The sequence below is a fragment of the Mya arenaria genome, chromosome 15, assembly GCF_026914265.1.
Source record: "Mya arenaria isolate MELC-2E11 chromosome 15, ASM2691426v1".
NCBI lineage: Eukaryota > Metazoa > Mollusca > Bivalvia > Myida > Myidae > Mya > Mya arenaria.
The window spans coordinates 57,607,099-57,632,467 of NC_069136.1; the positions used below are offsets into that span (position 1 = coordinate 57,607,099).

The following is a 25,369-nucleotide window of genomic DNA, read 5'->3' on the forward strand; positions in this document are numbered from 1 at the left end:
AAGCGTTAATGTCATCTAACGGTTTTAAATGCTAATTCGCACAATTTAAGCAGCCGGGACATTTGTTTTCACGCAGCTTCAAAATAAATATGTCATGTAGCCTGACATTTATTTAAAAAGTACGCACAGGACCACATCAACAAAACTAACGCCCGGTTGACCTTATCGCAAAAAAGGTTTATCGATTTGGAAAAAACATTCCTTTCTACTGTTGTTGTATGGGAATTCGCCTGTGTTTAAGTTTCATCTACTGACTTCACTGATAATAACGAAATTTTCATTATTTGTAAATAAATGAAAAACTATGCGAGCCCGCCACTTGCACAATAAAAAGGGAAGCCCACTGGCACCAGATTTTCAAACTCAATCAAGTTTTTAAAAAATAACAAAACCTTACAATTCGTCTGCATAGACCATTACAGCATTTTTTTCAGACATACTTCTAGATCAGGGTTGGTTTTCAATATGCGACTTAATTCAATCGTAGGTTTAAACATTATTGACTTCATAGACTCTATTGGTTAGTTATTAATAGCAAGTAAACCGATTAGCTACATCGTTCTTAGATCCAATTAAGACCAATATTGAGTACCAGCCCTGGCTCACTAATATTTAAATTACTATTATTATGACTAAGCATGAAATGTTGTGAATCATTTACAAACAGTGAAAACAATATGAGAAAGATTGTCTCCTTGTCTCACTCCTTGATTGCAATAGAAATATTCAGTTGTTCTATTGTTTAGTTACAGGCAATACTTAATGCCATTTTATATATTTTAAAGACGTTAAATAGTCTACCATTTGTATTGTAATTCATTAGTTTAGACCATGGGCCAGCTCTACATACTGAGTCAGGGGCATTTTCCCCGCACAAGAATAGCTTTTTTTATACATTATTAAATTATTAGCAACACATTTTTGGGTAACAAATTTACAATGATTTGTTTTACTGCCTTTGTTAACAAAACGTATATATATATATTTAGACGATGCACTATGCTGTCTGTTCTGGTTTGTTATATTTTATATGTTGATACCATTTTCGAATGTGTAAAGTTGTTGATGAATCAGAGTACGTTTAGGACAGTTACAGGTTTTGAGGCCATTTGTGACCAATTTAGGCATTATTTTAGTTATTAAAGAACTATTGTATTGTCATTGGTACATCAACTGCTCACATTTAAAGCCATGTACTCTTTTACGTGAACCCGGTCAACAATATCAGAACAGAACATAACAGAACAAAACAGACATTTATAAGGGTAATACAAAACGCATGACATTATCAATGACTATATGCTACGTGCATGCATATCGTAAGTTCTAAATAAGCATACATTTTGTATAACATTAACAAGGTATTGATTGTAGTATTGTTGTATAAGGTAAAATATAAATGTATGTTATATAACAATATGGTTGCAGTATGGGAAACAGTATGGCCACGAAGCTGGAAGTTATGAATTTAGAATAGATTGTTAAAAATAGCATTGTGCATACATGTAGTGATGCTTTAAAGCTATACTCTCATAGATTGGTTGTTTTGACCTTTTTATTTTAATGAGCCAAGACTGCTGACAAAAGAGTGAAAATGATATTTTATGTTACTAGTTAACGCTTTACGGGAAAATGTTTTTTTCGGCAGTCTACCAAACAGTTAAAATCTGCTTTATTGATAGTTATCCAAATGATTGAATTGAAGGCACTGATGCCAAAATGAGTTGATTATTAGACCCCCAAAAATAAAAAGGTCAAACCTGTCAATTTGTGAGAGTGCAGCTTTAATGTACAGAGGGGCGTTAATAATAATAATAACGTATTATAATAATTGTATCAACTATATATCCAAGTGTTTGGCAACTCGCTCAAGTAACTATAATTATAATGTAAATATAGGAACAGTCCATCAGCTTTGTTTTCATTTCATTTAAGGGAGCTTAGTTACATTTGCATGTTAATGTGGTATTCTTGAATTGATACAAAACCTCAGTGTTGTATCATGTTGCATTATGCTTCAGATAATATCTTAATCAAAATTAAATTGTGGGACTAACATCACAAAGAATTAATAAAGAGTTATTAGTGAAAGTGGAAGACTTATGCGATATCCTGTCTTAGTAGTATTTTATACGCTTTCGGTAAAAAAATAGTTTGTTTATATGTAAACACTTTCAGTAACAACTTTTCAGTTGTATATTTAACGATGTTTATATTTTGGGAGATATTGTTGTTATTTTTTGTTTATTTTTTATTTTTGTTTCATAAATGATGTTCTGTGAGGCGTAATTAGCATTATTAATAGGTATTTGCAAACATTTAACTATGTTTTTCCTATATTAAATGTTTCTGCTAAATCCAATATCGTGCTACATTTATTCATACAAAAGTATACGTAATGGCAGTAATTTGATTTTTTTTGCAAAATATCATTAAGCAATATTGGCATTCAGTATTTGTTCATACAATAACTGATGTAGTGACATTGATATGATTGATTATACAAAAAATTAAATAAACTAAAATGCCAAGTATATGTTTAATCATGAAGTAACTATTTTAATGGACAAATCAAGTAAAAGAAAAAAACCCGGATATTTCAGTGTAAGATCGTATTTTATTTCACGAGTGTCATTCAAAATTATATTTTCACGAGTAACAGTTGTTATGATAAGACTGAGACTGAAATGCCAAGTATAATTATGTTTAATCATGAAGTAACTATTTTAATGGACAAATCAAGTAAAAGAAAAAAACCCGGATATTCTAGTGTAAGATCGTATTTTATTTCACGAGTGTCATTCAAAATCATATTTTCACGATTAACAGTTGTTATGATAAAACTCCATATTTCATCGAAAAGCATGAAAGAAATAGTGTTTATGAATGGGTTGAATCGCAAATATATCGGCCGTTCTTATTAAAATTGAGATTTAAGCGTCAAACTTCTGTATAAGGGTGGTAAGATGTACGCGCGTATGAGCCATGATGCTGTTCTTCGGAGGTTAGACAACATGGTTTAGGTTTATAAATAGGTTTATAACTTATTTTAAAATGTTAAAGGTTGTATTAAGGACAGTTATTAATATTCAACATCGTTATTAACATATTTTCATGCACGAAAAACAAATCCTTCACAAGGAAAACAATTTTGGAAAAAAACATAAACAAAGCAATCTTAGATGCGGTAAAAAATATTTCAAATCCAGAAAAAATGAAAGAACTTTGAATATTTCCCCTTCCACTCTACCTTGCTGTCCATGTCCACCTGCACCACCCTGGTTCCCGCCCATGGACGCCACTCCCAGAGGATTGGGCAACTCCCCGACTGCAATTATAAAAAAAAACCAGGCTAGTTTACATCTTCTTTGATACGATGGATGATCCAAAATAAATAGGACTGGTACTCATTACAATACAGAGTTGTCAAGTGTAACAATATATAATTATATATATACATGTACGAGTATACCGTTTTAGCAGTTTTATCTCCGCCGGCAAATACTAAACAGGGCCAGTTTTTCATCATAAGCAATTGCTTACCTTAAGTAAATTTCCGAAAATGTCCATAGTCAATTCTAAATAAAAGTGTAAGTGTTAGTGTTTTAAAATTAGAGTTCATATTTTCGATCAAATCAATTAAAATAAAGTAGTTCATATATTTCATAGTTATTATATCGTATGATTAGATGATTACATGATAAAAAAATAACTTATGTTAGGAAACTACTAAAGACGTTTTAAGAAAATACTTGCACTGTACAGAATTTGCCGGCGGAAATCAAACCGTTAATATCCTTCTAAGTAGTCTTAGCGTTGTCTGTATCTGTTTTTTTTTAATTCTTGCACAAATCCTGCTAACATATCTAGTGTACATATGCCATATTCGTAATGGTTCATATACCATAAAGCGTAGGTGCACATCTACTATATAACATAAATGTACAAATAAGTATATCTTACTTGTACACATACCATATGTCTTACGTGTACACATACCATATGTCTTACGTGTACACATACCATATATCTTACGTGTACATATACCATATATCTAACGTGTACACATACCATATATCTTACGTGTACATATACCATATATCTAACGTGTACATATACCATATATCTAACGTGTACACATACCATATATCTAACGTGTACACATACCATATATCTTACGTGAACACATACCATATATCTTACGTGTACATATACCATATATCTTACGTGTACACATACCATATATCTTACGTGTACACATACCATATATCTTACGTGTACATATACCATATATCTTACGTGTACACATACCATATATCTTACGTGTACACATACCATATATCTAACGTGTACATATACCATATATCTTACGTGTACATATACCATATATCTTACGTGTACACATACCATATATCTTACTTGTACACATACCATATATCTTACGTGTACACATACCATATATCTTACGTGTACACATACCATATATCTTACGTGTACACATACCATATATCTTACGTGTACACATACCATATATCTTACGTGTACACATACCATATATCTTACGTGTACACATACCATATATCTTACGTGTACACATACCATATATCTTACGTGTACACATACCATATATCTTACGTGTACACATACCATATATCTTACGTGAACACATACCATATATCTTACGTGTACACATACCATATATCTTACGTGTACATATACCATATATCTTACGTGTACATATACCATATATCTTACGTGTACATATACCATATATCTTACGTGTACATATACCATATATCTTACGTGTACATATACCATATATCTTACGTGTACATATACCATATATCTAACGTGTACATATACCATATATCTAACGTGTACATATACCATATATCTTACGTGAACACATACCAAATATCTTACGTGTACACATACCATATATCTTACGTGTACAAGTACCATATATCTTACGTGTACAAGTACCATATATCTTACGTGTACAAGTACCATATATCTTACGTGTACAAGTACCATATATCTTACGTGTACAAGTACCATATATCTTACGTGTACACATACCATATATCTTACGTGTACACATACCATATATCTTACGTGTACACATACCATATATCTTACGTGTACACATACCATATATCTTACGTGTACATATACCATATATCTTACGTGTACATATACCATATATCTTACGTGTACATATACCATATATCTTACGTGTACACATACCATATATCTTACGTGAACACATACCATATATCTTACGTGTACACATACCATATATCTTACGTGAACACATACCATATATCTTACGTGTACACATACCATATATCTTACGTGAACACATACCATATATCTTACGTGTACATATACCATATATCTTACGTGTACACATACCATATATCTTACGTGTACATATACCATATATCTTACGTGTACACATACCATATATCTTACGTGTACAAATAACATATATCTTACGTGTACACATACCATATATCTTACGTGTACATATACCATATATCTTACGTGTACATATACCATATATCTTACGTGTACACATACCATATATCTTACGTGTACACATACCATATATCTTACGTGTACACATACCATATATCTTACGTGTACATATACCATATATCTTACGTGAACACATACCATATATCTTACGTGAACACATACCATATATCTTACGTGTACACATACCATATATCTTACGTGTACACATACCATATATCTTACGTGTACACATACCATATATCTTACGTGTACATATACCATATATCTTACGTGTACATATACCATATATCTTACGTGTACATATACCATATATCTAACGTGTACACATACCATATATCTAACGTGTACATATACCATATATCTAACGTGTACATATACCATATATCTAACGTGTACATATACCATATATCTAACGTGTACATATACCATATATCTAACGTGTACACATACCATATATCTTACGTGAACACATACCATATATCTTACGTGAACACATACCATATATCTTACGTGAACACATACCATATATCTTACGTGTACACATACCATATATCTTACGTGTACACATACCATATATCTTACGTGTACACATACCATATATCTTACGTGTACACATACCATATATCTTACGTGAACACATACCATATATCTTACGTGTACACATACCATATATCTTACGTGTACATATACCATATATCTTACGTGTACACATACCATATATCTTACGTGTACACATACCATATATCTTACGTGTACACATACCATATATCTTACGTGTACACATACCATATATCTTACGTGTACAAGTACCATATATCTTACGTGTACACATACCATATATCTTACGTGTACAAGTACCATATATCTTACGTGTACACATACCATATATCTTACGTGTACACATACCATATATCTTACGTGTACACATACCATATATCTTACGTGTACACATACCATATATCTTACGTGTACACATACCATATATCTAACGTGTACATATACCATATATCTAACGTGTACATATACCATATATCTAACGTGTACACATACCATATATCTAACGTGTACATATACCATATATCTAACGTGTACACATACCATATATCTAACGTGTACATATACCATATATCTAACGTGTACATATACCATATATCTAACGTGTACATATACCATATATCTAACGTGTACATATACCATATATCTAACGTGTACATATACCATATATCTAACGTGTACATATACCATATATCTAACGTGTACATATACCATATATCTAACGTGTACATATACCATATATCTAACGTGTACATATACCATATATCTAACGTGTACACATACCATATATCTAACGTGTACACATACCATATATCTTACGTGTACAAGTACCATATATCTTACGTGTACAAGTACCATATATCTTACGTGTACAAGTACCATATAACTAACGTGTACACATACCATATATCTTACGTGTACAAGTACCATATATCTTACGTGAACAAGTACCATATATCTTACGTGTACACATACCATATATCTTACGTGAACAAGTACCATATATCTTACGTGTACACATACCATATATCTTACGTGTACAAGTACCATATATCTTACGTGTACACATACCATATATCTTACGTGTACATATACCATATATCTAACGTGTACACATACCATATATCTTACGTGTACAAGTACCATATATCTTACGTGTACAAAAAACATATATCTTACTTGTACACATACCATATAACTAACGTGTACACATACCATATATCTTACGTGTACACATACCATATATCTTACGTGTACACATACCATATATCTTACGTGTACACATACCATATATCTTACGTGTACACATACCATATATCTTACGTGAACACATACCATATATCTTACGTGTACACATACCATATATCTTACGTGAACACATACCATATATCTTACGTGTACACATACCATATATCTTACGTGAACACATACCATATATCTTACGTGTACATATACCATATATCTTACGTGTACACATACCATATATCTTACGTGTACATATACCATATATCTTACGTGTACATATACCATATATCTTACGTGTACATATACCATATATCTTACGTGTACATATACCATATATCTTACGTGTACATATACCATATATCTTACGTGTACATATACCATATATCTTACGTGTACATATACCATATATCTTACGTGTACACATACCATATATCTTACGTGTACACATACCATATATCTTACGTGTACACATACCATATATCTTACGTGTACACATACCATATATCTTACGTGTACACATACCATATATCTTACGTGTACACATACCATATATCTTACGTGTACACATACCATATATCTTACGTGTACATATACCATATATCTTACGTGTACATATACCATATATCTTACGTGTACATATACCATATATCTAACGTGTACATATACCATATATCTAACGTGTACATATACCATATATCTAACGTGTACATATACCATATATCTAACGTGTACACATACCATATATCTAACGTGTACATATACCATATATCTTACGTGTACATATACCATATATCTAACGTGTACACATACCATATATCTTACGTGAACACATACCATATATCTTACGTGAACACATACCATATATCTTACGTGAACACATACCATATATCTTACGTGTACACATACCATATATCTTACGTGTACACATACCATATATCTTACATACCATATATCTTACGTGTACACATACCATATATCTTACGTGTACACATACCATATATCTTACGTGTACACATACCATATATCTTACGTGTACACATACCATATATCTTACGTGTACACATACCATATATCTTACGTGTACACATACCATATATCTTACGTGAACAAGTACCATATATCTAACGTGTACAGATACCATATATCTAACGTGTACAAGTACCATATATCTAACGTGTACATATACCATATATCTAACGTGTACAAGTACCATATATCTAACGTGTACACATACCATATATCTTACGTGTACACATACCATATATCTAACGTGTACACATACCATATATCTTACGTGTACACATACCATATATCTTACGTGAACACATACCATATATCTTACGTGTACACATACCATATATCTAACGTGTACATATACCATATATCTAACGTGTACATATACCATATATCTAACGTGTACATATACCATATATCTAACGTGTACATATACCATATATCTAACGTGTACATATACCATATATCTAACGTGTACACATACCATATATCTAACGTGTACATATACCATATATCTAACGTGTACACATACCATATATCTAACGTGTACATATACCATATATCTAACGTGTACAAGTACCATATATCTAACGTGTACACATACCATATATCTAACGTGTACAAGTACCATATATCTAACGTGTACACATACCATATATCTAACGTGTACATATACCATATACCTTACGTGTACAAGTACCATATATCTTACGTGTACACATACCATATGTCTTACGTGTACACATACCATATGTCTTACGTGTACACATACCATATATCTTACGTGTACAAGTACCATATATCTTACGTGTACACATACCATATATCTTACGTGTACACATACCATATAACTAACGTGTACATATACCATATATCTTACGTGTACAAGTACCATATATCTTACGTGTACAAAAAACATATATCTTACTTGTACACATACCATATAACTAACGTGTACAAGTACCATATATCTTACGTGTACACATACCATATATCTTACGTGTACACATACCATATATCTTACGTGTACAAGTACCATATATCTTACGTGTGCACGTACCATATATCTTACGTGTACACATACCATATATCTTACGTGTACACATACCATATATCTTACTTGTACAAGTAACATATATCTTACGTGTGCACGTACCATATATCTTACGTGTACACATACCATATATCTTACGTGTACACATACCATATATCTTACTTGTACAAGTAACATATATCTTACGTGTACAAAAAACATATATCTTACGTGTACACATACCATATAACTAACGTGTACACATACCATATATCTAACGTGTACATATACCATATATCTAACGTGTACATATACCATATATCTAACGTGTACACATACCATATATCTAACGTGTACATATACCATATATCTTACGTGTACAAGTACCATATATCTTACGTGTACAAGTACCATATATCTTACTTGTACACATACCATATAACTAACGTGTACACATACCATATATCTTACGTGTACACATACCATATATCTTATTTGTACACGTAAGATATATCTTACGTGTACACATACCATATATCTTACGTGTACAAGTACCATATATCTTACGTGTACACATACCATATATCTTACGTGTACAAGTACCATATATCTTACGTGTACACATACCATATATCTTACGTGTACACATACCATATATCTAACGTGTACATATACCACATATCTTACGTGTACACATACCATATATCTTACGTGTACACATACCATGCATATATATAACATGTACATATACCACATATATAACAGGTACACATACCATATATCTTACTTGTACACATTCCATATATATTATGTGTACACATACCATATATCTAACGTGTACATATACCATATATCTTACGTGTACACATACCATATATCTTACGTGTACACATACCATGCATATATATAACATGTGCACGTATACCATATAGAGCACGTGCACGTGAACCATATAGAGTACGTGCACTTATACTATATAGAGTACGTGCACGTATACCATATAGAGCACGTGCACGTGAACCATATAGAGTACGTGCACGTATACCATATAGAACACGTGTGCATATAACATGTCTTACGTGTATAAGTATGTACATTTAATATACAGTTGTTCCACAATTAATCAGTGTCAATCTGATTCTTTATCGAGACGCGGGCCTCGTATTTACCCCTTAAAACAGACAAACTTGGAGGAAACGTGTAACATGTCAAGGAAAAGTATGCGTGATCGATTATACTCATACATCATAGGAGGGGAACTGTGATTGATTATAAGTGAGTTATTATACAATAGATATGGTCATTATTCATACAGACGATGTAAAACGTACTTGTTAATTAGCAGTTTAGGTTTTGTTATTGAATATAATAATTAAATACAATTTATTTTAAAAAGAAGAGTCTACGTAGTACGGCGTACGTGTACTTTTGTTGCATTGAGGATTAAAACAACAATCATCCCTTTAGCATACTTTAATTTCGAACAATAGCTGGATATATTTGAATATCTTACATATGCTGTTTTTCTCTCATTTAACAGACTTGCGCAGTACTTAAAACAAAAATGCTCTTAACAAATTCGTTTGATCGGTAGATTCACTACTACTATTTAGTCTGAGAACAGAAAATATTTCTCTGTGTGATGTTGCTGCTGCTGTTGCGGTTGTTGTAATGATTATGTTCAACATAACTCAATTTTGAAAAGTAACTATTTTATTTGTTCTTTGAAGGTTACATATAGACTGTTCTTGTTTATTCCGTTACAGTAATTTACTTTGCATACCACAAAGAAAGCATGTCAAAAAAATGACAGGATGCAAAAAAAACAGCACACAATTACTGTGATAAAACGAATGACAAATTAATCACAATGGTTTCATATCAAATTATGACAGTAGTGTGCAGTAAGAAGGAATACTGTACCGTTGCTTTGAGAACCGCCGAAATAAGCTTTTGCGTAATTAATTATGTTAATTAAACCGTTACAGCGACTCCCTCACATATTTCTTGCTGGCAATAAATTGTTTCAGACTTTGTTGAAATCGAGTTATGCTTCTTTTATAACCAAACTATAACTGGCAAATTCTTAATTTGAACACAGTTTTGTAAATCTAAGCCTTAAAGGGACTAGACACCAGGTGATACAATTGCAATATGTTTTGTCAAAAACTAACATAAAATTGATATCGTAGTGTACAACGCATTGAATCTTACTTACTGGTGTATTACATCGCTAACGACACATGTATATTTCGCAGTTTTTGTGTACTTTTTTAATTCGAAAGTTACTGGTCTACCACGTAAATGTCACTTAATTTAAAAGTAGCGTCGGTATCTGTACTAATCACGTGACTTTCGCATGCCTAATATACACACTTTAAACTGGTAGAACGTTATGCGCTATTTTTAAACTTGTAAACGAGGGAGAGAACGACAAAATACTGTTTTTATCATATAAAGTTATATATTATCGGCCTCATACTAGCTCGTATTGACAATTAAAGGCTTGTTTTGAGGAAATACTGCATTTGTCGATTTTGGGACCATCTGGTGTCGAGTCCCTTTAAGTAATAGCATTACTAGTCTAAGGCTTTTCGGCAAAAAGGCATTTTCTGTCCCATTATGTAACAGTTAACAATAGAGCTCTTTTTTTGGTGATGTGCTTTATTTTTGCAAGCATTTTGCTCACATTTCACACAAAATAAAAATAACAGATGTCTGAAGCTATAAAACGTGAACGCGTTTCTTTAACCCAGTATGCATGTTTTGGTAATTATGTTTCAGAGTTTAGAAAGCTCATTTATATTCTATTCGTAAAGTTTATGTGGCAACTTTAATCAAAGATGATGCTGTTTTGTACCTAACTGTTCTTATAAGTTGTGGTCAACGGCTTGACATTTTGTCACAAAAATATGTCAACATGAAAAAGTAGGTTGATTGTATTTCGAAAATACGATACAGTTGAATATTTATGTTACGCAATGAATAAAGTGAAGAAGTGAAAATTTAGGTACGAATAGGTAGAATAAATTGATATAAGCAGGTAAAAATGCTGTTAAAATCGTTACAGGAATGACCAGCTGGTGGTGTATAGGCTTATATAGACCCACACTCGGGCCTTGCCCATTCGGCGAGTGCTCCGATGAGAGTGTTAGTCAAATTATGTTTTGGGAGCATTGTGCACATACAGAATGTACCCCTGATTAGAGCTACCCTGGTAATTTAACATGCACCAGTGTATAGCACTGTCACATGGAAACCCACATTTAACGTTCCGCCCGGAAGACGATTAGTATTTTCAGTGGTGCGGCGGGAAATCGAACCTGCGGTCCCTGGATCAACAATCAAGTGTGTTACCACGGATCCGCCACACCTAGCTAAGGTACGCTAGCGCTCCACATAAATACCTCAATTATTGTACTTCTTTTTTATGCTTGAATGAATTTACTTTTTTTATTTCAACACAGCACCGGGCCTCGTTTGCAACAAGATATCTTAGTCGTAAGCCTGGCGCTGCTTAGGAGTGCTCATGTTACGTGTAGAACCTCTTACGATTTTTTACGCCAAAAATCGATAAAACGACTGGAAATTTACGATCTTAAGCTTTCCGATTTTTATTGTAACGGGGATCTGACACATGTTATAATATTAACCTGGAGCATGTCGGGTTTCGTACAATTCGTACTGTATAGAGCTTTTGCGACGAATACATATATACGGTTGTTATTTTCCCTAGATCTGATAATCGTTATATAACGTCGCAATATTTAAATGAACATATATAGACATAAGATCTGTAGAGCTTAAAGCAACGATTACATAAAAATAACATTGTGTACAGTTGTCGTTTTCTCTTAATCTCTTAATCGTTATGTAACGTTGCCATGACGAACATATATAGACAATATAGACAATATAGACGTATATAGACAATATAGACATAATCTCGAAAGGCTTTAAAGCAACGAATGCATATGCTCGGTTTTATGTTTTCTCTAATTCTGATGAAAGTGTTTTAACGTTGCAGTGATGAACATAGAACAGAACAGAACAGAACATTTATTTACCAAATGCAATAGTGATAAACATGTAGCATAAGCTTTGGAAAGCTTTCTAGTGACGATAACATACGAGCAGTTGTTGTTCAAAGGGACTCGCTCGTGTTTTGGACCATTTTTTCCGCGGAAATGAGTCTAAAAACACTAACAATTTAATTATTTTACTCTTACGTACCGATATTGCAGAAGAAAAAAAAATGCAATTAAGGAATTCTAAAATAAATCTGGTTTTATTGTGTAGCGAACCCACGCCGGTATAGCAAAGAAAAAAATCAAAAATTGACAACAAGACACAAGAACTCTTGCGAAAGCTAAGTGTTGATTTAACCTTATGCCTTACGTTCCGAATGCTAGTCAAAATCGTTGACTTTAAAAGGCTATATTTGAGCCCCGATCAACGTTTTCGGTGGTTTCATGTCGTCAGTATCTTAGTTTTAACACTCCAAATGAATCCTCACTTTATTTCGTCATAAAAAAACATATTGCATTTTACAAAAAATGAGCGGGTCCCCGTTAGAGCTGCACTCTCACAGATAAATAGTTTTGACATTATTTTTTTTGTCTCAGAACCAGCTGGTTTAAGTATCAATGCCTCATTTTTAGTGATAAAAGATAACTCACAATAGAACAGATCTCATTTGTTAAATCATGCCGAAAAACTCATTTTTCTTAAAGCGTTAGCAACGCTTTTAACCATTAAATATTAATGTTCGAAAGGAAATATGTAAAACTGCTATCCGACCTTTCTTCAGCAGTCTTGTACCACTGGTTTTTCGACATTTACGCAAAAAAATGGCTCACTCCAGAACAATAAATAAAAAAGTTGTGAAAACGGTAAATCTGTGAGAGTGCAGCTTTAAATATGATAATTATGAACCTTTTACTTAGTAACATATGGACATATGTAATTTCATGTTATTTCAGGCATTCGTACATTTATATTTCCATTTGTATGACCGATCGCCATGTATGTACATACGATAACATTAATCAATGCCCAGGTGTCAATTTTTACTTGTATGATTGCGTCTACAGTGGAGAGTCCAGGAGTTGACGATAGAGGGGGTGTGACATAGCATGGGAGGGGGGGCGTTACCTTTTGACGTTCACCCCTCCCTCAGGAACAGAATATATTTGGTTTAAAATGGTGAGATTGGGGTCTGGGGTTTTTTCCCCCAATATATTTTTAACAACTTCTAGTCCGAAATGATGCCTTTTGAGTGTATTTTATTACTTTTTTTCTCTGATATTAAAATAAGAACTAAAGCTGGATCCACTAGTTATACTCGTGTGGACTGATCTAAACATTCATGCTGAGGTTGAAAGCAGTGGGGATCGAACCCGAGGTCAAAATAAGGTTAACATGTCTGGTTTTTTGTTCCGCTTGGATAATTGATACGACGATGAATCCCTTGTAATATTCTACGAGGTCTTCATAATACGATGCAAAAAATAACAAATAATTAAATTTCCTCTACCAGGTTTTCTCGAGTCAATCATTTTTTTGTCCTGCCAGTGTCATGTTCATGAGACATGTTCTAAGTTGAGATGCGTTGTTTATTTTTGTCTTCAGACAGTACGCGTGCAGAATGAAATGCTATGTGCAAACAATTGTGACTATAGAATAATCATTTTGGGGGGTTAAAATAAGTAAGTTTTTACATATACAGTTTGTACATTCTAAACATGTTCGTACTATTCATTCTGAACCCAAACACGGCTGACGTTATTATCACTTGCTGACCGTTGTGCAACAATGCGCTGCATTAGTACAGCTTTTATATTTGTCCGCATTTGGGTGGTTATAATTTTAGCTTCTTCTTGTTTTTAGATTTAAGTCAATACATATTTCTATTCAATATTTCAACTGGCATGCGTCAATGCGAAACATGACATCGACCTTTTAGTACGCGCTGCAGTTCATGTTAGCGTTAACTATAATACTTAATTGTACAACATAGAAGAGTGGCATGACTGGTGGCGGATCCGTGGTCTAGTGGTAACACACTTGACTGTCAATCCAGGGATCAGAAGTTAGATTCCCCGCCGTACCACTAAAATATACTAATCGTCTGCCGGGGACGTTAAACGGGGGTCCCGTGTGACACTGCTATACATTGGTGCACGTTAAAAAAGGATGGTAGCTCGAGCCAGGGTTACATTCTGTCAGTCCACTTTGCTCCAAAAATCTAATATGACAAACAATACTATCGGAGCCCTCACCGAATGGGCCTTGCCCGAGTGTGCCGTTAATAAACTTACACACACATTCCGCATGTACGATAGCACGAGAAAAACTGATTGGTGCGGGTATCAGCTAGACTACATTTACCAGTTTCAAATTCGATTTCGCAAATTACGTTTAAACTCAACTGCAAGATGTACATATACGCGTACCTACACGTACATATAGGATGATTGTTTGTTTCAGTGTAAGATCGTGATATATTTCACCGAGTGAGCACCAAAAGCTATATTTTACGAGTTGCGCAGCCACGACTTCATTATTACCGTTTGGTGTTCACGAGGTGAAATATATTGCAATCTACAACTGAAACATTTTTAATTATATGCCTAAATTTGGTATGAAAATGCATTAAGGTACGTTTACTAGAAAACGATGCGCCAAACTGTATTCATACGTAACTTAATTTTAAAACAGTGAAAAATATCAAATTGATAATTTCACCGTTTAACACAGTGAAATATCATTTGTATTTCACAGAATGACCTATATAATACCCCACTGGAAAGCATACACTTATTATGTTTTTTGCAACCCCTCTATAGTTTCCATTTAACATGAATATAAATATTGTGCCCACCTTGGCCAGAAGTTAATCCCAATAATAGAACACAAATCAATAATCCCAACATGGTTGTTCTGGATTTAGTTGCCATGGAAATGGTCAACAATAATTGCACGTGCACCTTCTTCCAACACAACGTCGACGCTGCCCGTTCAAACTGGGAACGATGCACAGCGTGATTGTCAGGTTACACTCCACTGATCTTTATGAATCCTTCAATTGTCAGATGATGACGGTGAAGTAGATTGATGCGTTTCGGTAATACATATATTCTTTGTGCTTAAGTACTGTGCGCTTATTTAAAATAATAGGTTCATTGATAGATAATTTAATAAAAAGTGGACTAAATAATTTAAAAGATTAATAATTAGGCCATTGTTCGACGCTACTGGTACGAGAAGGATTTGTCAAATGGAATACGCGTTTTCTTTTTAATTGCTTTTTTGCGGCCCCAACATAGTGCATTGACTTTTTGTGGTGAAGCGGTTATAAAAATGGATTATCTTGAATCAGTGCATATGCTAGATATAATAATAAACAATATATAGATATACATACGATTAAATTCATTTTATTCTTAAAAAAACCCTCGTATTATGCAGTTATCTCAGGACCCTGGCTGTCAAAGATTTTGTAACAACATCAACCGTTGCTGGTATGTGATTAACAAAAAAACCTTCAAAACACTAGCGGATTAAATGCGCCCCCACCCCCACCCCACCTTAAACACTCCAAGTTTACTTTTTGTTTCAAAATAGGAAAAACAGTAATAAAATGCGCCCAAAATGCACCATTTTGGACTAGAAACTGTTAAAAAATGCATCTTAACTGTATCCTCAATAAGAAATGAAATTAAAAGAGAACGTTTATCAGATACTGCCATAGTATCAATCAAAGCGGGTGAAAACATATCTATTTATTTACACAATTATGTATTATGTATATAATTATATTTCATTTCTTAGGAATGACCATATAAAATGGATACTCCCACCTACGGTATATCCATGTATGGTGGTAACATTTTTTATTTTTCTGTTTACTCTAATATGGTTTCATATTTATACAGTATAGGGTACTTTTGAATTTTGTCAAATCTCATTTTATGTTTAAGTCACTGTATTATATTAATGATATACATGTTCAAGTATGTATAATTTTGGCTAGTTGAACTAATTTATTATGACTTTTGGACTTGAATGAGCAATTGTCATCAAGCCACTGTGGTTCTGGTGTCCTTTAATGAGTCTAACGGAAACTGCTCCTAATGGGGATCGAACCCTCAACCTCTGGGGTATGAGGCGGACAACTGTACTACAAGGCTAGTCTCACCCCTAAAATGACTGCCGATAGTTCACCTTGTTATGACTCGTAAATGATCTTGATATATATCTTAGATACTCATTCAGATTAGTTTTGGCAAGGTTTTTCGACAGATGACCTACTCCACAAAATGACAGTGGACCAGTATCAAACTAGGCCTAGTATATCTTATTAACAATACTTGAGACCAAGTTTCATGAAGGTTTGAAAGAAAATTTAGTTCTAACAATGGTTTCCAAACATTAACCTAGTAAGCTCCTTTTCACTCAATATGGCACACAATATGCGGCCTTGAAATATACTCAAACTTGAGAAGGCCAAAAAAAAAAAAGTTTCATGAAGATTGGGTAGAAATGTGGCTATACTACTCGAGTGTTCAGACATAGAGGGTTTTAGCTAGGCAGTTACAGAATGGGACTGCTCCCTGCCCTTTTCTATTCCCCCAATCTGCCCAAATGAGACCAACATGTGCACCATCTAGCCTTTAGAGTTCATAATATTTTTTAAAATGTTTTGTTAAGAAAAAATACTGTACATGTACAAATGTTACATATTTGGCTGTTGAAACCTTAATTAAATTACATTAGTTAAATACAATTTCCAACATTTCTGTTGAAATCATAATTTTCTATTTAATTCTTCACAATATAACACTATTTGCTCTTTCCACCCTAAGCAAGTTAGCACTCTGCCACTTTTGATGTCTTGCTAACAATGTAGACAACAACAATCAATCATAATATGACCTTCGTGCTCAAAAAATAATACAGTTACAAAAGAGATGCCAGTGTTTTTGAAATCTGCCATATATTTTTGGGTGAATTACAGCCTTTTTTATATTTAATCAGGTGAGTCAATAGATCAAAACAGTGGCTAAGGCAGTATAATCTTAAACACTAACTGGTTGAAGGGTTTTCTGCATGCTTTATCAAATAATAGACTGAGTGTGACAATCCAGGCCAAGTATTTTGGTGAATACATTCCAATAACCTTAAACCATTACTTAAGAGTTGTGGACAGGTAAAATAATGGTGACAACACATGCATAACACCGTACAATATAATGCCGAGTGATCACCATAGCGTACATTATTTATGAACTTTGTGCGAGATGAGCTAAAAAAAGAGAAATGATTTTTTTAGGTTTAATCATGGACATGTAAACATATGGCCCTTATAAATAAATTGCTTTATTTTCATTTACCTGTTTTTCTACTATTTATGATATAACAATACTCATACAATCCGTAGTGGAGAGCAAAAATGTATGCTTGTGTGTCTGCACGTGTATGTGTGTGTGTGTGTGTTGTGTGTGCGTGTGTGTCAGCGCGCGTGTATGCGCGTGTGCGTATGCACATATAGAAAATGCATAGAATTTTGTTTTTGTATGAATCTGTTCTAGAACTGTTTGTTAAAATGAATGCTAGGCAAAAAATAAATGAGAAAAAAAATACTTTAATTTAAATATTTTTCAAATTGGGGCAGGGGATGACATTTTATTTTATTTTTTTCTTATTAGATGCCTGTTTCACCGTTGAATATGTGTTCATGCTCTTTTTTATTGCATATGGGATGATAAAACTCCTTTTTAATACATCGACACCGTAGGTTTGAACAAACACTATTCCCAGACAGAACCGGACTGATACCCAAACACTGACCCTAGTTTAACATTTTTATTTCAGTCAATAAAATTTAAGGGGCGACAGAAAAAAGGGGGGGGGGTGAAAATCTAGCATTTAATTTATAGTCGCCTATTGGTACGTGGTTTAAGATTCAAATAAAAAGAAGAAGAAAAAAAATGTCAGAAAAAAACACTGTCAGCACATCAATACCCAATCCTCATACATCAGAAATTGTAAGGTAAATCGTAAATAACGCAACTATTACAATTATTAGATTATTTATTACATAGGACAGGTACAGGTCTGTAAACCAGGTTTATGAGAATGTCATAATAACTATTAAAACCGGAGATGTGGCAAAACAACACATGTAAATCTTTTACACTTGAATCGCCTGACAAATCTGACATGCTTAAATATTAGCTAATCAATTTTGATTTTATTTAATTAAAAAAATTGTGATCATTTCCATCGCAAGATTTAAATACTACTACAATGTACTATAATACTAACAATAACAGTTACTGTAACATGATATTAAAACAAACTTTCTTTAACTTTTTTTCTGTAAGAAAGAAAAATAAAGTAAAAACCATTCATAACCAACCACTACTTATGATGATGATTATTTAACAGAAAAAAATGATTTTTTTTCCCACATGATTTTAGAATACCATAATCAGGACCCAATTTCTCGAAACTTCTCAAGTTCCTTATAACAGGATTAAGTTTATCTCACTTTTTTGTTTTTCAATAGTTTGCGTAATATTTACTTCTTTGAGAATTTTTTACTTTATACATAGGAATTGTATTATGATAATTACAATAATCAATTTTTCATGTATCAAAATCCAATTTAAGTACATTTGTTGTATGCATTTTAGCTTACTGAAATAAGCCACTTAATCCTGTTTTGCATGAGAAGGTTAGAGAAATTGGGGCCAGGAGTTCTAACAGCTGATAATTGTCAATCATGAAAAAGAGTCAGATGTTTTTTTAAGTATAAGCCTAATAAGGGATTCATTCTCAAAGCTGGGTTAAAGGGCTAAGACTCATTTTGAAAACAGTTTCAAAAGTCATTTATATTCATTTCAAGGTAATTCCTACTGTTTTTGACGCAAAATGTGTGAGCAAAATATATACAACTGTATAAGTGTCTGAAGTTGAAAGCTCAATTCTGATTTAAGAATTCATCCGGATTTTTAGAAGCCCTGGACCAATATTCATAGAACATCTCAAGACATTATAATTATGTCAATTTCTTAAAATTTTAAAAATCAAATATAAAGAAAATTCTGAGTGTTTTTAACTTCAAAGCGAGTATGTTCAATACAAGCAATGGAAATGAAGTATTTTCAGTTACAGTATTAAGTTCTCATATTATATGACTAGTGAGATACTTTAAGGAAATGACTTTAAGATGTTTCCAGGATATATATTTGTATTAAACATATAACATCTTAAGTATAGTGATAAGGATCATTTATAAGTATTTCAGATATTAAGTTATCATTTCATATGACTTCAGTGAGATACCTAACTTAAGAAAATGACTTGTTAGGAAATGATTTTAGATGTTTCTAGGATATATATTTGTATTAAACATATAACATCAATACTATGGTGATAAGGATCATTTATACTTTAAATGATTAAACATGCAGTGATTTCTGTTAAAGAATTTACAACAATTTACATCAAAAGTATGTCAATATCCCTAAAAACTCATATTATCCAAAAAAGTTTAACAAACTTTATGGTTAGAAAAACACACATCAAAAACAACATAAATACAAGAGAATCTCTAACACAATAAAATGTCTACAGTCAGAGTCAAAATATGTGTTCCTGCAACATGGTCATTTCTTTAACTCCATTTCACATTTTTTTATTCTGGCAATATTTGTAATTGGAAAGGCATAGACATCGATTTTTTTTCTAAACTTTTTTTAACTCACTGAGAATGCAGTTCTTCCACTGTCACCTCATTCCACCAACCACATTATAAGGCCACAATAAAAAAATAGCTTGGTTGGCCTTACCCAACTAACAAAAATAAAAACAGCGGCCAGTTTTTTGCTTAGCTTATAAAACTGCTATATTATATTTTTTCTCCAAATAAACAACAAATAAACCTATAAGGCCAACCAAACTGTTGTTTTTGTGGCCTCATGTCGAGGGGTGAAAGCGAAAAAGTTCTATCTGCTTCTTTATTTAATGTCACTTAGAACCTTTTCGTGTTCACCCCTCGAATTTGTGCTATATTTAACATGTTCACATCACAAGATCATGAGTAGCCAGGAGACAATAAGCAGCATCCCCCCGTACGGGGTGAAGAACCTTATTCGACTGTCCTTTGTGATTGCCTGGTAGTAGCATGTTCCAGAGAATATCACCATCCCGGTAAACATCGCTGAGCCAATCTGAAGCGAAAACAGACAACCGATGGAGTAATTACCAGGGTACAATGGTATAGGTGTTAACATTGTATGGCCAGTATTAGGCCTGGTTGTAGCTTGTTAAACAATACATGTAAATAACCAACCTGCAGAAATAAGCTCTTCAAATGCTAGATATGTGCAAAAGTGTCTGGGCCCAAATTTCAAGTAGTAAGATTTTCAAAGATTTCACAATATAAGTCTATAGGATATTTGTAAAATTCGGGGCATGGCCAGTTTTGACCCCAGGGGCATTATTTTAACAAATGTTAAAAGCAATTGTGTACAAGCCGAAGCACGAATGACTCTGCCTCTTTGGCCAGTAGAGCTAAAATTAACAAACCCTCTCAAACTGTAATTTTCACCATTTAACAAAGGCAAGGGGGAGTAAATAAAAATCTAACTGCAAACTCTAGAAACAATTTGTCTCTCTCAGACTGTAATATTTGACTTTGCTACAATAGCAATTTTGATCATTTCAATGGCTATTATCCAGCCATGCATTGACAGATCTGAATGGTTTTTCAAAGGAACCAAGCTCTCATGGATATCTAACTACTGTATAATTTTGATTAAAATTCAATCAAAACTGAAGACTGTATCGCATTCACAAGGAATTGTTTACAGACACACGGATGCACAGACAACATACACTGCAGCATCAGAAAGCTCTTCTGGCCACTGGCCAATAGAGCTCAAAACTAAAGACTATGCCTGTTGCTGTTGATGCTACTGTAATATATACTTACCAGTTTGGGATGTCTTGTTAGTGGTACAGCCATCAGCGCTGCAGAGTGGAACAAGTGCATCTTGTTGCCAGATTCAAACACCTGCAAATAAAGGAGAGCAATTGCATCTTGTGGCCAGATTCAAACACCTGCAAATAAAGGAGAGCAATTGCATATTCTGGAAACATTCAAACACCTGCAAATAAAGGAGACCAATTGCATCTTGTGGCCAGATTCAAACACCTGCAAATAAAGGAGACCAATTGCATCTTGTGGCCAGATTCAAACACCTGCAAATAAAGGAGAGCAATTGCATCTTGTGGCCAGATTCAAACACCTGCAAATAAAGGAGAGCAATTGCATATTCCGGAAAGATTCAAACACCTGCAAAAAAAGGAGACCAATTGCATCTTGTGAACAGATTCAAACACCTGCAAAGAAAGGAGACCAATTGCATCTTGTGGCCAGAGTCAAACACCTGCAAATAAAGGAGAGCAGTTGCATCATGTTGCCAGATTCTAACACCTGCAAATAAAGGAGAGCAATTGCATCTTGTTGTCAGATTCAAAAACCTGCTTACAAAGGGAGGCAATTGCATCTTCTTGTCAGATTCAAACACCTGCAAATAAAGGAGAGCAATTGCATCTTGTTGTCAGATTCAAACATCTGCAAACAAAGGGGGTAATTGCATCTTGTTTCTCAGATTCAAACACCTGCAAATAAATGAGATTACATCTTGTTGTCAGATTCAAACACCTGCTTACAAAGGGGGGCAATTGAATCTTCTTGTCAGATTCAAACACCTGCAAATAAAGGAGAGCAATTGCATCTTGTTGTCAGATTCAAACATCTGCAAACAAAGGGGGGCAATTGCATCTTGTTTCTCAGATTCAAACACCTGCAAATAAAGGAGATTACATCTTGTTGTCAGATTCAAACACCTGCTTACAAAGGGGGGCAATTGAATCTTCTTGTCAGATTCAAACATCTGCAAATAAAGGAGAGCAATTGCATCTTGTTGTCAGATTCAAACATCTGCAAACAAAGGGGGGCAATTGCATCTTGTTTCTCAGATTCAAACACCTGCAAATAAAGGAGAGCAATTGCATCTTGTTGTCAGATTCAAACATCTGCAAACAAAGGGGGGTAATTGCATCTTGTTTCTCAGATTCAAACACCTGCAAATAAAGGAGATTACATCTTGTTGTCAGATTCAAACACCTGCTTACAAAGGGGGGCAATTGAATCTTCTTGTCAGATTCAAACACCTGCAAATAAAGGAGAGCAATTGCATCTTGTTGTCAGATTCAAACATCTGCAAACAAAGGGGGGCAATTGCATCTTGTTTCTCAGATTCAAACACCTGCAAATAAAGGAGAGCAATTGCATCTTGTTGTCAGATTCAAACACCTGCTTACAAAGGGGAGGGGGGGCAATTGAATCTTCTTGTCAGATTCAAACACCTGCAAACAAAGGAGAGCAATTGCATCTTGTTGTCAGATTCAAACACCTGCAAACAAAGGGGGGCAATTGCATCTTGTTGCAAGATTCAAAAACTTGCTAACAAAGGAAGGCAATTGCACCTTGCTGCTAAATTCAAACACCTGCTAACGAAGGGGGGGGGGCAATTGCACCTTGTTGCTGGATTCAAACACCTGCTTGCACAGGGGAGCAATTGCACCTTGCTGCCTGCCAGATTCAAACACCTGCAAACAAATCCCAATTCCTTTTATATCATATAGTGTAATTGATAATAACCAACATTTGCAGCCAATGACATCGCCTAATATGCCTCCAATAAGTACCACTCTTAATCATTAAGAATTGCAGTACCTGAAATTGTATTTATGTATATTATATATATCATATGTACTTACATTCCTCAGTCTCACTTCATCATCATTTTCTGGGCTGTTAAATGCTGAAATATAAAATAATTATGTAATTCTCTGACAGCCAATCACCTACATAGGACTAAAATGCAATGGATGCAATGGGGGGGGGGGGCGTGGTTACAATTGACTGGCGCATTAATTTCTTTCAAAACATATCTTTTACTTTAATTGATCAGAAATGACCAATATTCACACTTGTCTAAATTATCGTTCTGACTAAGTTTCAAGAAGTTAACAACATCCTAGCCACAATAATGCTCATTTACTTTTTATAATATTTGAAGTTTAACTCTGATATTCATTATGTTCCCTACACCAAAACAAAAGTTGTCAAAGACTCTGAATCAGTAGTCTAAAATAATAGACTTGTAACGTGTTATACAGGATTCTTCCAATCCCTAAATTCTTAAAACGGGCTTGTGGGGGGGGGGGGGAGGGGAATGAATGATATGAAGAAAAACCCATCAAACTCATAATTATTTGTTAAATATTTATTTTTTGCATACGGAAGTAGTATAAAATAACATTATCTGGTAATATTTCTTGTTTTATGATATTTTTTATCTACGCAATATGCTTTAACCTGAAATCCCGATCGGAATAACTACCCACTTTTGGTACAAAACAATTTGTACGTAAAGGATTTGCCATATCAAAAATCGTAAAAAAAATCTGTCAAGGTACAATTATTTGGACTACTGAATCAGCTGATATATGTCAAAAAAAAAGTACAAACACATTTTTTTTCGTCAAATAAGGAATTAAGAAGTTTTCACCATGAGCTCCATATGCTGCCATTGACACTGCGAGAGCACCCGAAATTCCTGCAAGCCTGACAATATTGCTGCCTGCCATTTCTCTTACATCTATTTGAGTTCTGATTTCCTTAACAACTTTTTCAACTAGTTTAACTTCGTCTTTTCTGGTTACAAATACATCAGATACTACATGAAATATGTCGGATACTAACTCCATTTTATACATCAAATCATACTAAAACTCAAGGTCATAGAATAAAATTTGCCAAAATAATCAAGATAACGAAAGTGGTGGTCGCGGAAATAAGTGACTGTTTTTAATTGAAGAGTATTCAAAATAGAGATT

At 33.7% G+C, this 25,369-nt stretch overlaps 2 protein-coding genes across 2 annotated transcripts in view; both read right to left on the bottom strand.

Moving 5' to 3' along the window:
* Positions 1-16,426, bottom strand: part of LOC128220672 (uncharacterized) — a 39,615-nt gene extending 23,189 nt beyond the window's left edge. The window contains exons 1-2 of the mRNA XM_052929162.1: positions 16,272-16,426; positions 3,251-3,328 (exon numbers count right to left, since the gene is read on the bottom strand). Coding sequence (XP_052785122.1) covers positions 3,251-3,328; positions 16,272-16,347 — 154 coding nt within the window. The 5' untranslated portion in view covers positions 16,348-16,426. The remainder of the gene's footprint in view (positions 1-3,250; positions 3,329-16,271) is intronic.
* A 3,043-nt stretch (positions 16,427-19,469) lies between these two features.
* LOC128218751 (transmembrane protein 256 homolog) lies at positions 19,470-25,329 on the bottom strand. The gene is made up of 4 exons (XM_052926440.1): positions 25,042-25,329; positions 24,248-24,291; positions 22,392-22,472; positions 19,470-21,627 (listed from the first exon to the last, which is right to left on the bottom strand). The coding sequence occupies exons 1-4, from the start codon at positions 25,247-25,249 to the stop codon at positions 21,484-21,486; spliced, it is 477 nt and encodes a 158-aa protein (XP_052782400.1). The 5' UTR covers positions 25,250-25,329; the 3' UTR covers positions 19,470-21,483.
* Positions 25,330-25,369: the final 40 nt, after the last annotated feature.